Genomic DNA, 12,061 nt, shown 5'->3' on the forward strand with positions numbered 1-12,061 from the left:
AAAAAAAAAGGGATAGTATACTGATGGAGGATAATCCAGAGAAAAGTTATGCCGTCACCTGGCATCTCTTACATGTGTGATTAGCATTATTTTTGAAAAGCCATCTCTTTGTGTTGTTGAGGATGTTCCGTTGTATGTCTCTGAGTAAAGTCATGATATGCACTAACTAGCTATGTAATGTGCATGTGTTTGTAATCCATAAATTCTCCAGGACAAGGTAAGTCAATAACTGAAGACTTGCATTTTCATTTGAAGCCACCCAATAGTATTATCAACTGTTTTAAGCCTTCATTAATTGTTTTCAGGTTTTAAGTTTTATATTACATATTTCTAGAATTTCTGACCATGGGGGATTTTGATAATTTTGGTTCTGTCCAGTAGCTCCTCCAACCTATTATTTGTCTACCCTTTTTGGCCATAAATAAATTTTGTTCTCAGCTGTAGAAGCTGCTTTGATTTTGCCAATATCTATTAGTTATGCATGACAGCATGAGCTTATAGTATTCTGTTCTTGAATAGTTTTTCCTGTCCCAACATATGCATTTTGTTGCCTCAAAGATATCAATTGGTTCATTTTGTTTGGTCTTTCTTTTTTTGAAACACGAGTATTGGAATGATATGGGTTTAAATGGAGCAACATGAATATTGAGGATTCATATAGTCGACCAAAAGTCTACAACTAGCTTTGAATTGAAGTGTAGTAGTAGTAGTTGTTCTCTTCTTTTTTTTCGAAACATGAAGGAAGGTCTAGTATTGTGGTATTACCTTGGAAAGATTTCTGAACAGTGAAAACATGATAGTAATTGGTAGCTTTCAAAATCTGTATCCTCTAATTAAAGTTAGGTCAGGAAAACTTTTTGCTGAGTTGTTAAATCATCTTTCTGAAGATGTAGTTTATTTTTTTATCATATATAGCTGGGGAAAAATCTGTGGTAAAGTTACATGGACAGTCTGGTAAACCTGCTAAGCAGCCTCCACAAAAGAAAGATGGTGGACAAATGATGTCATCTGCAGCTATTTCTGAGACAAAAGGAGGTGACCGACCACCGGAGAAGGATCGCAAGAAAGATGTACCAGCTCCTAGGATGCAATTTGATGATAAGAATCGTGTTGAAAAAGCTAAGAAGCGTGCACTAGTTAAAAAAATTGAAGCTAGAAATAGAGTAGAATTGTTTCGGCATTTACCGCAGTATGAACAAGGAACTCAGCTACCTGATCTTGAATCAAGGTTTTTCCACCTTGACACCATGCATCCTGCAGTTTACAAGGTAACCTCCTCCACCCTGTCATTTCCCATTTTCATTTATTTCTGCTTTAATTTGGGAAACCATTTCAAGGAAATTGTTGTCTAAGCCACTAAGCTTGTTTTGGGAGACTTTATTCAGCAAGTAAGAACTAAGGAGATTTACACTTATCATCTTCCTTGGTGAGCATGTATCTATCTTCTGATGCACTAAGACTATCACCACCAGACTGCTGAGACGACTGCTGTCTTGACTTTCACCTTTTGTGTTTCTCTTCTAACTAGTTATAATGCCTCAATCCGAAGCTAGTTTAGAGTTTGTTGTATGAATCATCTATATTCGTTTTGCTTTGAACCAGTTTCATTCGGGTGCTCAGTAAGTTGGTTTCTCTAATACTAGTGATTCCCTGCATTTTCCATTGACATAGAAATCTCTAAATAAACTTGAATGAACTTTTAGCGAGCGTTGAACCTAATGGAAGTGTAGTAACATGACTAAACCTTAATCCTCATTAGTTTGTATTGCCTATATGGATTTTTGCTTCCTTTTTATTCATCTTTTTACTAAGTTTCATGAACTCCAAGAAATTGTAAGCCTTTTGAGACAACTTCATTATACTCGTCCCTTTTAATCCTTCAAAACACCATGGTGCCTCACCTACGGACGGATACATTTGGAGATATAAGCAGGATATGGTTAAACCATCTCAAGCAACCTTCTCTTATTTTGTCTTCTACAATGTTCTTACTTTAGGAAAGAGATGATCTAATCTCTGAGCTACAGGCTCTTTTTTAAATTTTAGCATTTATAATTTTTCTACTGTAGGTTAATTTTATTTTCTTGAACACATCATTATACAATGTAATTTTTAGGGTAAATTTGTGTACAACTGCCAGTCTTAATTTGTGATTAGATATGGACTTCAAAGCATTGTTAATTCGAGTATGATATTAATGTATTAGAAATGTTGCACATATTCATGATTGATTGTTTACATCTTACCAGGTCGGATTGCAGTATTTGGCTGGAGATGTAGTTGGGGCCAATGCTCGCTGTGTTGCAATGCTACAAGCATTTCAACAAGCCATCAAAGATTACTCTACACCTCGTGAAAAAGCTCTAGGTAGAGATTTAACAGCAAGAATCAGTGGCTACGTATCATTTCTTAACGAGTGTAGGCCTCTTTCTATTAGCATGGGGAATGCAATTCGCTTTCTGAAAGCTCGTATAACCAAGTTATCTTTAACTCTTTCTGAGTCAGAAGCAAAAGCTGCTCTTTATTCAGATATTGAGCGCTTCATGAATGAGAAGATAGTATTAGCTGGCAGAGTAATAACAAGACAGGCAGTTATGAAGATCAGAGATGGTGACGTTCTTCTCACGTATGGTTCTTCCTCTGTTGTTGAGATGATTCTGCTACATGCTTATGAGCTTGGGAAACAATTTCGTGTAATAGTGGTTGATTCTCGCCCTAAATTTGAAGGCCGGGCACTACTTCGGAGGCTGGTGAGAAAGGGCCTAAGTTGTACATATACTCATATAAATGCTGTTTCTTACATTATGCATGAAGTCTCTAGAGTGTTCATGGGTGCTGAATCTGTATTATCTAATGGAACTGTGTACTCTGGAATTGGGACTGCATGTGTTGCTATGGTTGCTCATGCATTCCGTGTTCCTCTGCTGATTTGTTGTGAAGCTTATAAGTTTCATGAGAGAGTACAACTTGATTCTGTTTGTTCCAATGAGCTGGGTATGTCCTATATATAGATTATCTTTCCTGACATATATTGCAACGTTATATGTTGCTTAATTGTTTTAACTCAATTGCAGGTGACCCAGATGTCATTTCCAAGGTTCCTGGTAGACTGGATGTCAATTATTTGGATAACTGGACAAGTAATGATAATATTCAGCTTCTGAATTTGATGTGAGTGATTTTTTTCATATAGTCTTCTTTCACAACTGAAGGATAAATTATAGTTCCCTTTGATCTTTATAAAGCTCTCTGTGTGCTTTTTGTCCTTATTCTATTAAATGGAGTTTTTAGTGATGGAGAGTTTGTTATGGTCAATTCCTTAGCTTCTTTCCGCACCATGTGCATTTATACATTACAAGGGTGTCGGGATGGGAACAAGAAACGTAACTGATGTCTGGGAAAACTTTCTTGACATCAAGAAAGAAAAAGACAACTTTAATTTTATGAAGAATTATGGAGTAGAAGTTCACAAAAACAAAAAAAATCTTCTAGAGGTACCAAACATTTGGAAGAATAAACAAAGTTGTCCTTGAGCCACGAGGAAAAGTCATTCCTCACTGCTCTGGTCCTCCTAAAATCACTGCCTCGACACCTTGGTAAGTTGACTTGCTTAAAGTTTCAGGACTTAAAACAGTTATTTAAGAAATTGAATATCATTGTGAAGTGTGAACAAGAAATGAGTCCAAAAACAAAGATGCATTGTAATGCAAATACTAGTCCAGAAAATGTAATAGCGAATCCTAAGACACCAGTCATAGAGAAAGTGCAAGTCCTAAGATGATGTTGAAGAAGTATGGACAAATGTAGAAGAAGTTACTTTTTCTCAGAGAAGTTTTTAGTCTTGAAGGAAATTAGAAAAATAGAATTTTCTCATTCATCTAATACTCAAGTACATGACTTTAACAGGTATGATGCTACTCCGTCAGACTATATCTCAATGATCATTACTGATTATGGCATGGTAAGTGTATTTCACAAATTTGATTTCAATCTGAGTTCTTTAGGTTTCCACATGGAGTATTAGATGCATATTTGATTGCTGCAGTGTGAAGTCTTAGAGAGTTGTATCCTCTTACCCCTGCTCATTGCATGGCATTTTGGTCTTTTCCAGATACCAACGACAAGTGTGCCTGTGATTGTGCGCGAGTATGGGAGAGAACACCTCCTGATATAAATTGTCCTGTTTGGATGTGGCAAAGAAGGAACAACTACCAACTTACTGGCAATTTTTGCTGTCAGATAACAACACCTTATAGGAAATGAATGCTTGCATTAAAAATTATTTACCATATTAAAAAAAAAAGAATGCATGCATTAAATTTTTTGTCTTGTGAGATCATAGAAATTTGCACAGTTCTCAGTAAGATGTTTCTTTTTGTTAGATTATATTTACATAGTTCCCTGATAAAAATAACTAGGTCATAGTTGTCTGGTGAGTTGGATGGATTGGTTGTATATTTCAATGCAAAATTCCACAATTTTTTTGAGATTGTCGTGCAATTAGCTTCACAAGGCAATTGATAGACAAAAGCTTTACTAGAATAAAGACTTCTTTAGTTGAGTTCTGGGATCTGAGCTTTTAATGTCTGGTAAAATCATTGTCTGGGTTTCTATCTCTACATGTATGATTGTATGCTAACAGAAACGTCTCTTTCAGATAAGCTACGTCTCGATTCCAAACTTTTTTTCAGATCAGTTGTATGCTTTGCCTGTTCATTTTATGCTATCATCCCGTTCAGCACTAATTTATCATGATTTGTCAACAGTGGCAGCTCTACAGCTTTGAAAAAAAGCAACTGCTAGGCCCCAAAATTTGAGGGGCCTCATTTTTTAAAAATACAATAGGTTATACATATTTTATTTTTTTTAAATATCGCATATAATTTGTAGAAAATATAATTTTTTCATAAAAGAGCAAGGAAGTAATAGAAGTTTGACAAATTATGAGTACTATGTCTCAAGAAAGATTAAATAATTGGCTATAATAAACTTCATAAAAAATATATATTCGAATTTAAGGCCTCCATTCGAATTTTGCTTTAGGCCACCAATTTATTAGAGCTGCCCCTGTTTGTCAATAGCCGTTAACCTATATCTGCAATGGAAAAATCTTTTTGGCCAGAAAATTTGGACAGAATGATATTTTATCTATGTTATTTTACCTTTTAAAACATTTTTACCCTTTTAACTTTAATATCTTTTAACTAAAAAATGTAAAAAATATTAGTTTATTTTAAAATTTAAAAAATATTATAATTTTTTTAATTTTCTGATTATTTAGCACTTCCCATTTGCAATTTTCCTTCTTTTTCCCTGACTTGGGATTACCATATTTTTGAAAACTCACATGAGCAAAGTTCTGTTGAATTTCATAGATTACAGTCTTCTCTTTCTTCAATAGGAAAATATCTTTGTACTATAATGTGAATTGAGTAGTTTCTTGGGATAGTTATCAATATACCATTCGGCTATTTAGTTTACTAGATCTGGAAACATGCGTTGCATGTTTATTCCAAAATACTTCATATAAATTTTGTATTGCAAAATTCATTATTGTTTTGATAGGAACTACATATATCTTCCTAATAAAAATAATATACCTTTAACTATAAAATTGACTAAAAGTGCATAAAGTAAAAATAACTATCACACAAATTCAATATTCAAATGAGGATACTAATATATACAAAGCAACAAACCATGGTAAATTCTCAATAATAATAATAACACAATAATAGAAAGTTGTACAATAATAACAAACAAGAAACATAAATGTAACACTAAACAAATAAAAAGAGACAGGAGAAGAGAGAATAGAGATTTTCTCTTCTTTTTTTTCAATTGGTTTAAGTCTGTACATTATTGTGTCAAATGTCACTATTTATAGGATATCATTGAGGAACACAAAGAGTTGTCATAAATATGATATTAATCCATTTGAGATTATCGATGAGAGATGAGAGTAAAAAACATAATGAATATAATTAGTGAGAGTTACATACATTTACATAATGAAGAGTTTGTGGTAATTTATGTATACTAATATGATGATTTACTATTTACTATTTAATATTTAATTTATTAAACATTTTATAACATTTAAATGTAATGTGGAAATAAAACTGTAATCTAAGGATAAAATATGTAAAAGAATTCAAATATATTAAATGTGTAATGGAAAATCATTATGACTAAGTATTAAAAAATTCATAGTAACTATGATTATGAAAAATCATCACTATTACAACGTGGAAGATGCAAAGATAGTTGGTTTTTTACTTGCTAATAATAACTTGCAATTTAATAATGAGAACTGAATCGTAAGTCTAGCTAGAAATAGGAGTATTAATTACCATAATACGAAAAGTCAAAATTCATTGAATCCCAAAATAAAATTAAATGAAAAAACTAATATTTTAAATAATTTCAAGAAAATAAATTAATAGTTAAAGGGTATTTTCGTAATTCAACTTTTGACTTAGGTTCTTCCCACTTTTAGTATAATATGATTAAAAATGACTGAAGTATGCACATATACAGATTGTTTGTATATGGTATTTATACGTACGTATATTATTATAAAATATACCATGCAAAATATTTTGTAAACTAGATAGCACAAAATATTATGCATGTTTAGGCAAAGCTTATGGGGAGATAATATCCTTGATGGTCAATTGCATCACCCCATATGTCACCTCACCCATTGCATACCAAGGTCACCTTTTGTAAGTTTTTGCACTGATTGTTCCTCAAACGGACTTGTGTTTAATTTTTATCTTTGCTACTAAACTCATGAAATATTTTATCTTTACAACCCACAATGGTTTGTAAACTAGATAGCACAAAATATGCTCTTTTAGCGAGCCTTTTTCGACTAATTCTCTTATTATAAACTAATTAAATTAATATCAGAGTTGCTCTTGCAATTATAATTTATATATATATATATATAAAATCAAAGTTATGACATGCAACAAGTAGAAGAGATTTAGATAATCACCTATTCCCTATTTTGTTTTACTCCTCTGATTACAAAAAACTTAAAAGTTCAAAATAATATAAAATATACTAATGTAGCAAATTTAAGTAGCATCTATTGCTGAAGTGGAAGATAAATTAAATTCCTGCGGGGAGGACCTCAGCTTAGTATGCATAGAAGTACAGTCTACCTCTATTTAGTTCTACTGGCTTTCTTATATACCTATACCAGGAACCCGAGCCTACCTCTTCTGGTTGAAGTTCCAATGAACCGAGCATTCCCCTCCTGAGCCCAAATTTACCCACACAGGGTAAGATATCAATTGGCCTAGGGCGGAGGGCAAGCTCCACTACAGGGCTGGTGGAAGAAATAGGCGTGGGGAAGAGTCTGCGACAAATTAAAGAAAGATTGAGCATAAAAAAATAGAGAGAATGAGCTATTACGTGCAAACAATGAAAATTCAATAATAAGAGTCTGATCTTCTCGCTTAAGAATATGTGATTCCTTCGGAGTGAAGTTGTTGGGGGAATAGAAGATAAGGAAGGTAGTTTAATTGAGGAAGCCACTTTCTTTAATGTATACTAGCTGGTCACAAAAGCATGACGCATGATGCTTCTCCTTCCAACGCCTATCAACCACCAACAAGGAGTCACTTTGGTTATGCAGTTTGGTTAGCACGCAGGCGGCCTTCCTACATCTGCAGGCCGAGCATATATTAACTCACATTTCCTTTTCGATTGTTTCAATTGTAATTACAATTCATTTGATAACCTTTTTAGTCATAAAATGTTTTAGATCAAGTATTTGAAATTGACGAACAACTATTTCACTTCTAAAGAGATATCAAGTTTTGTTATTTTCAACACGAAAAAACTTACTCCATAGTAGAATAGTATAACTACAAGTGTTATTCTTTATCATCAAATAAAAAATAGAAGAAAATATTCAACATGAATAATTGTCTCTATTTAATCAAGTTCGAGAGCAAGAACTAACTTTGGAACTTATTTTGAAGTAGAAAAGAGCTAAATTAATTTATTGGCTTAGAAGATTTAAAGCAAAGACCCAAAGAAAATGAAAAGGAAAAAACAATGAAGAAAGTGTTAAGAGTTCAAGATTCAACCAATAGTTTTCTCTTAGAAACTTTTCTTTCATTCTAAAAAAGGAAAGAAGAATTGTGAAACACACACAATATATGTTTTGTCAAGAAACTCTCTGCTATTCAATCACAATGCACGACCGTTGTAGTACAACTTATATAGAAACACTAGTTCTATCAAGAATCATGAATTGCTTAGGCTTAAGTACTTTAGATACATAAAATACACTTATAATAATATGTATCTCTTAGAGTTGTATAATTATCCAACTTCATCACACATAATGACGTTCCAATACCCTTCAAACGAAAGGTGGATAACCAACTTTAAGTTTGTCCCTTAAGAGTTGGAAATGGATAGCTAACAACGGGGTTGATGAAGACATCGACTAGCTGATCTTAGAAAGAGATGAATTACAAAAGTAGATCTTTCCTCACCACTTTATATATCCCCTACAAAATGAAAATCAATCTCCACACATGTTTTGTACGCGCATGGAATATGAGATTAACAGATAAGTATGTAACACCAATGTTGCCGCACCATAAGATAGGAGCTTTAGTTAGACAAACACCAAGTTCATATAAAAATGACTAAATCCAAGTTAGCTCGGCATCGACATCATCTAAAGCTTTATATTATGATTTAGTTGAAGACGGACCTAGAGATTGTACACTTTTTCTTTGACGATCAAGACACCAAAGCAAATCCCATGAAGATAAATTATCCATCAATCGATTTTCAATCATCTAATGAACCAACCCAATCAACATCCGTAAAAGCTTGAAGAAACTGAGTTTTACACTTCAAAATTAAGAGATACATGACATTAATGTGTTGCATGTATCGCAATATCCGTTTGGCAACAACTTACTAATTTATGAAAGAATTATGCATACATTAAAAGAGAAATCTAGATGAATGAGAGTGAGGTACTGAAGAGCTCCCACAATGTGTCTATATAGAGACGAATCATGAAAAAGAGAGTTGTCATTTTTATGAAGATTTGTAGACGTGGACATAGGTGTCACTAGTTGCTTACATAGTTGCATTTTGACACATTCCAATAAGCCGAAATATAGTGATGCTGGGATAAAGAGAGTCCAACCTTTGTACGTGCAACTTGGATGCCAAAAAAGAGACTTAAGGGTACAAGATCTCTGATAGAGAAGATAGAACCAGTCTAAGAATAATACTCTACAAGAATGTGAAATCACTCTCAATTAATATTATATCATCTACATACACAAGCATGTAGGCCTTGATTCCATAAACCAAAAGAGAGGTGATAACTCTCAAATCACCCTAAAAAATTAATTAAAAGAGTGAGTGATTGTAGTCAGTAAAATACCCAACGAAGAGTCGAGGTCGAATCCCAAAGGGAATGGTATTTCATAGAGAATTTCTTATCAAAAAAATTGGACTTTAAATTAGCTCATTTGTACTAGTAAGAAAATTGGGTGGATGGTACCAGAGGCGTATCCGGGAGGGGGTCACCGGGTTCACGTGAACCCATGCTCCCCTCCTGAATTTATATATAGTAGTGTATATTTTTAAAAATATATGTAAACATAGATGTGTGAACCCACACTTGAAGTATCATATAATGTTGTGCGATGATGATTGGGTGCACCTTTGAGGCTAGAAATTTGAATCTTTCATTTATCTTGTTTTATTTTCTTTCTAAAATTGGGTAACACCTCTCTAAGTGGTTTGGAGAGATAAAAAATAATTTTTGACCTATAATTTTAAAATTTGAATGATTTTCAGTGATAAGAACTTAAATGTTAAACTGATCAAATTTATTTCTTAATCCATCTGTTCGTAATAGTGCACCCATCATCTCAAAATCCTGGATACGCCTCTGGATGGTACCACCAACTTAATATAAAGATTTAGTTATCAATTATCGCAACTAAACTAAAATTAAAACAAAATCAAGAGTTAATAAGCAATCTAGGGCTGCGGGGATTGCAAATCAATGTCACATAGGGGTGATTGTGTTTATAGTGATGGGCATTCATGAATAGGCTAAGTCATCATCATTGACACTAATCATCTTTCGATCTCAAAGCATCTATGCTTAGAATTTCCTTTCGGTCTCATCTATATGTCATTTCTAAACAAATCAATACCTTACTCTACTCTCTCTTTCAAGAATAGGGCAAATAGCTCCGACCCATAACCGTTTTTTCAAGCAAGCTATACATTACGCCTAAATTGCTAGTATTGAACTAATTATCCACTCCAATTAATCTCTTTCGAGCATCAACTGGAGATCGAAAGTAGATATTAAGTTTGTAACCTTAACCCATAATTTAACCCCATGGTAATTAGACCAAATTCATGCATGAACAACAACAAAACAGAGCATAGCACAATACCCACTACATTAAATCTACGCAACCCCATTTGAGCACCCCTAGATCTTGGGGTTTTAGCCACCCATCACAAAAAGTAAAGAAAGTATACATTCTATGAAAGCAGCCATGAGCAACTTGAAATCAAGAAATTCATAGTAAACTCACTATGGATTTAACTTCAATTTATCGAATTCAAGCTTCAAATGTAAAACCCTAAGAAAACTAGAAAAAAGTGTTCTTTCAAAGGTAAAGTATTCTCACTTCTGAAAACTCTTCGGTCTAACTCTGCAATCGAACTAATCGAACTCCCTCATAATTTTACCTTTTGGGCTATTTATATTTTTTCGAAATTTAACCCAAAAATCTACTTTATAATTGATTCAATGACGTTAGTCGGGTTCTCCAACGAAAAGGTTGCAAACGTGTATACGGCCCCCTAATAGGACTATGACCTAACTATATTTGTGACTCGCCCTTCGCTCCTCAGATCGCACTACTAGAAAATAGACCTATAGCTACAGTTCTAAAATTGTTGCCATAGACAACAAAATCGTTGCAATAGTACTATTGCGACGGTTTTGGACTCGCTACATCTGCTCGCGTTGCAACATGCCTATAGCAACAATTTTATGCAACGGTAGGCAACCCGTTGCAATAGATTGTCTATTGCAATGGTTTACACAAGTGTTGTTGTTTCCTTATCTATAGCAACGGTTAGTTAGTATACAAGTACGATCCGAAATCGTTGCAATATTATGTTTATGCGACGGTTTTTGAGGCTATTGCAACGTTTTTTATGCTATTGCTACAAATATTTTGGAGCTATAGCAACGGTTATCTAGAACTATAGTATCAGTTATTTAGAGCTATAGTAATTGTAGGAACTATTGCAACAATTATTAGGTGATTTATTACAATAATTATTTACTTATAATATAGTATAATACACTAAAATTTATATAAAATGCGAAAGGAAAGTAAATCAACAAAAAAAAATGATCCAAAATTTCTAGTTTATATTAATCATGTGTTAAAAATATATACAAGAGAGTATGAGTATATAAAGTGACTATGTTCTAAAAGAAATTTTTTCAAGAATATGTGAGGGCATTGCATATGACCATTCAATACCTAAGGGTAAGGTATTCATCTGCCTCATATTGCTTTGCTTCACCTACAAAAGGTGATAATAAATGATTCAGAAAAATGATTATCAAAAATACAAACTAGTAGCCTGATCTGTGCATAAAAATCGAAAAAAATCATAAGCTTAAGAATCTCCAAAGACATTACATAGAATATATAGTTAAAAGTTGAAATGCACTTTCATGTAAAATGAAAAGTGAAAAGTAAATTATTAGTCATGCTAAACACAATAACAATATTGGCATGTTTTAATCAAGCAAAACGTAGCAGCCACAGTTATTGTAATAAAGAAACATTGACGAACTAACTGAATAATTTCATGTATATTTCACCTATCAAGTTAAGGAATATTTTCTCTAAATAGAAGTCAATTCATACCAGTACTTAGAGAAGTTTAAGATACTATAAGATGCATTTTATAACAATCAGTAAAGACTTCACAATATAAGTAATTTCTAACTACAAAACTA

At 33.1% G+C, this 12,061-nt stretch overlaps 1 protein-coding gene across 1 annotated transcript in view; it reads left to right on the forward strand.

The window, feature by feature from the left end:
• The window catches only part of LOC102596631 (translation initiation factor eIF-2B subunit delta-like), a 7,204-nt gene extending 2,643 nt beyond the window's left edge, over nt 1-4,561 (forward strand). Inside the window, exons 3-7 of the mRNA XM_006345273.2 lie at nt 916-1,268; nt 2,250-2,994; nt 3,075-3,171; nt 3,907-3,961; nt 4,112-4,561. Of these exons, the coding sequence (XP_006345335.1) occupies nt 916-1,268; nt 2,250-2,994; nt 3,075-3,171; nt 3,907-3,961; nt 4,112-4,174 (1,313 nt within the window). The 3' untranslated portion in view covers nt 4,175-4,561. The remainder of the gene's footprint in view (nt 1-915; nt 1,269-2,249; nt 2,995-3,074; nt 3,172-3,906; nt 3,962-4,111) is intronic.
• The last annotated feature ends 7,500 nt before the right edge of the window (nt 4,562-12,061 follow it).

This window comes from Solanum tuberosum, unplaced genomic scaffold, assembly GCF_000226075.1.
Source record: "Solanum tuberosum cultivar DM 1-3 516 R44 unplaced genomic scaffold, SolTub_3.0 scf00065, whole genome shotgun sequence".
NCBI classification, from domain to species: Eukaryota; Viridiplantae; Streptophyta; class Magnoliopsida; order Solanales; family Solanaceae; genus Solanum; species Solanum tuberosum.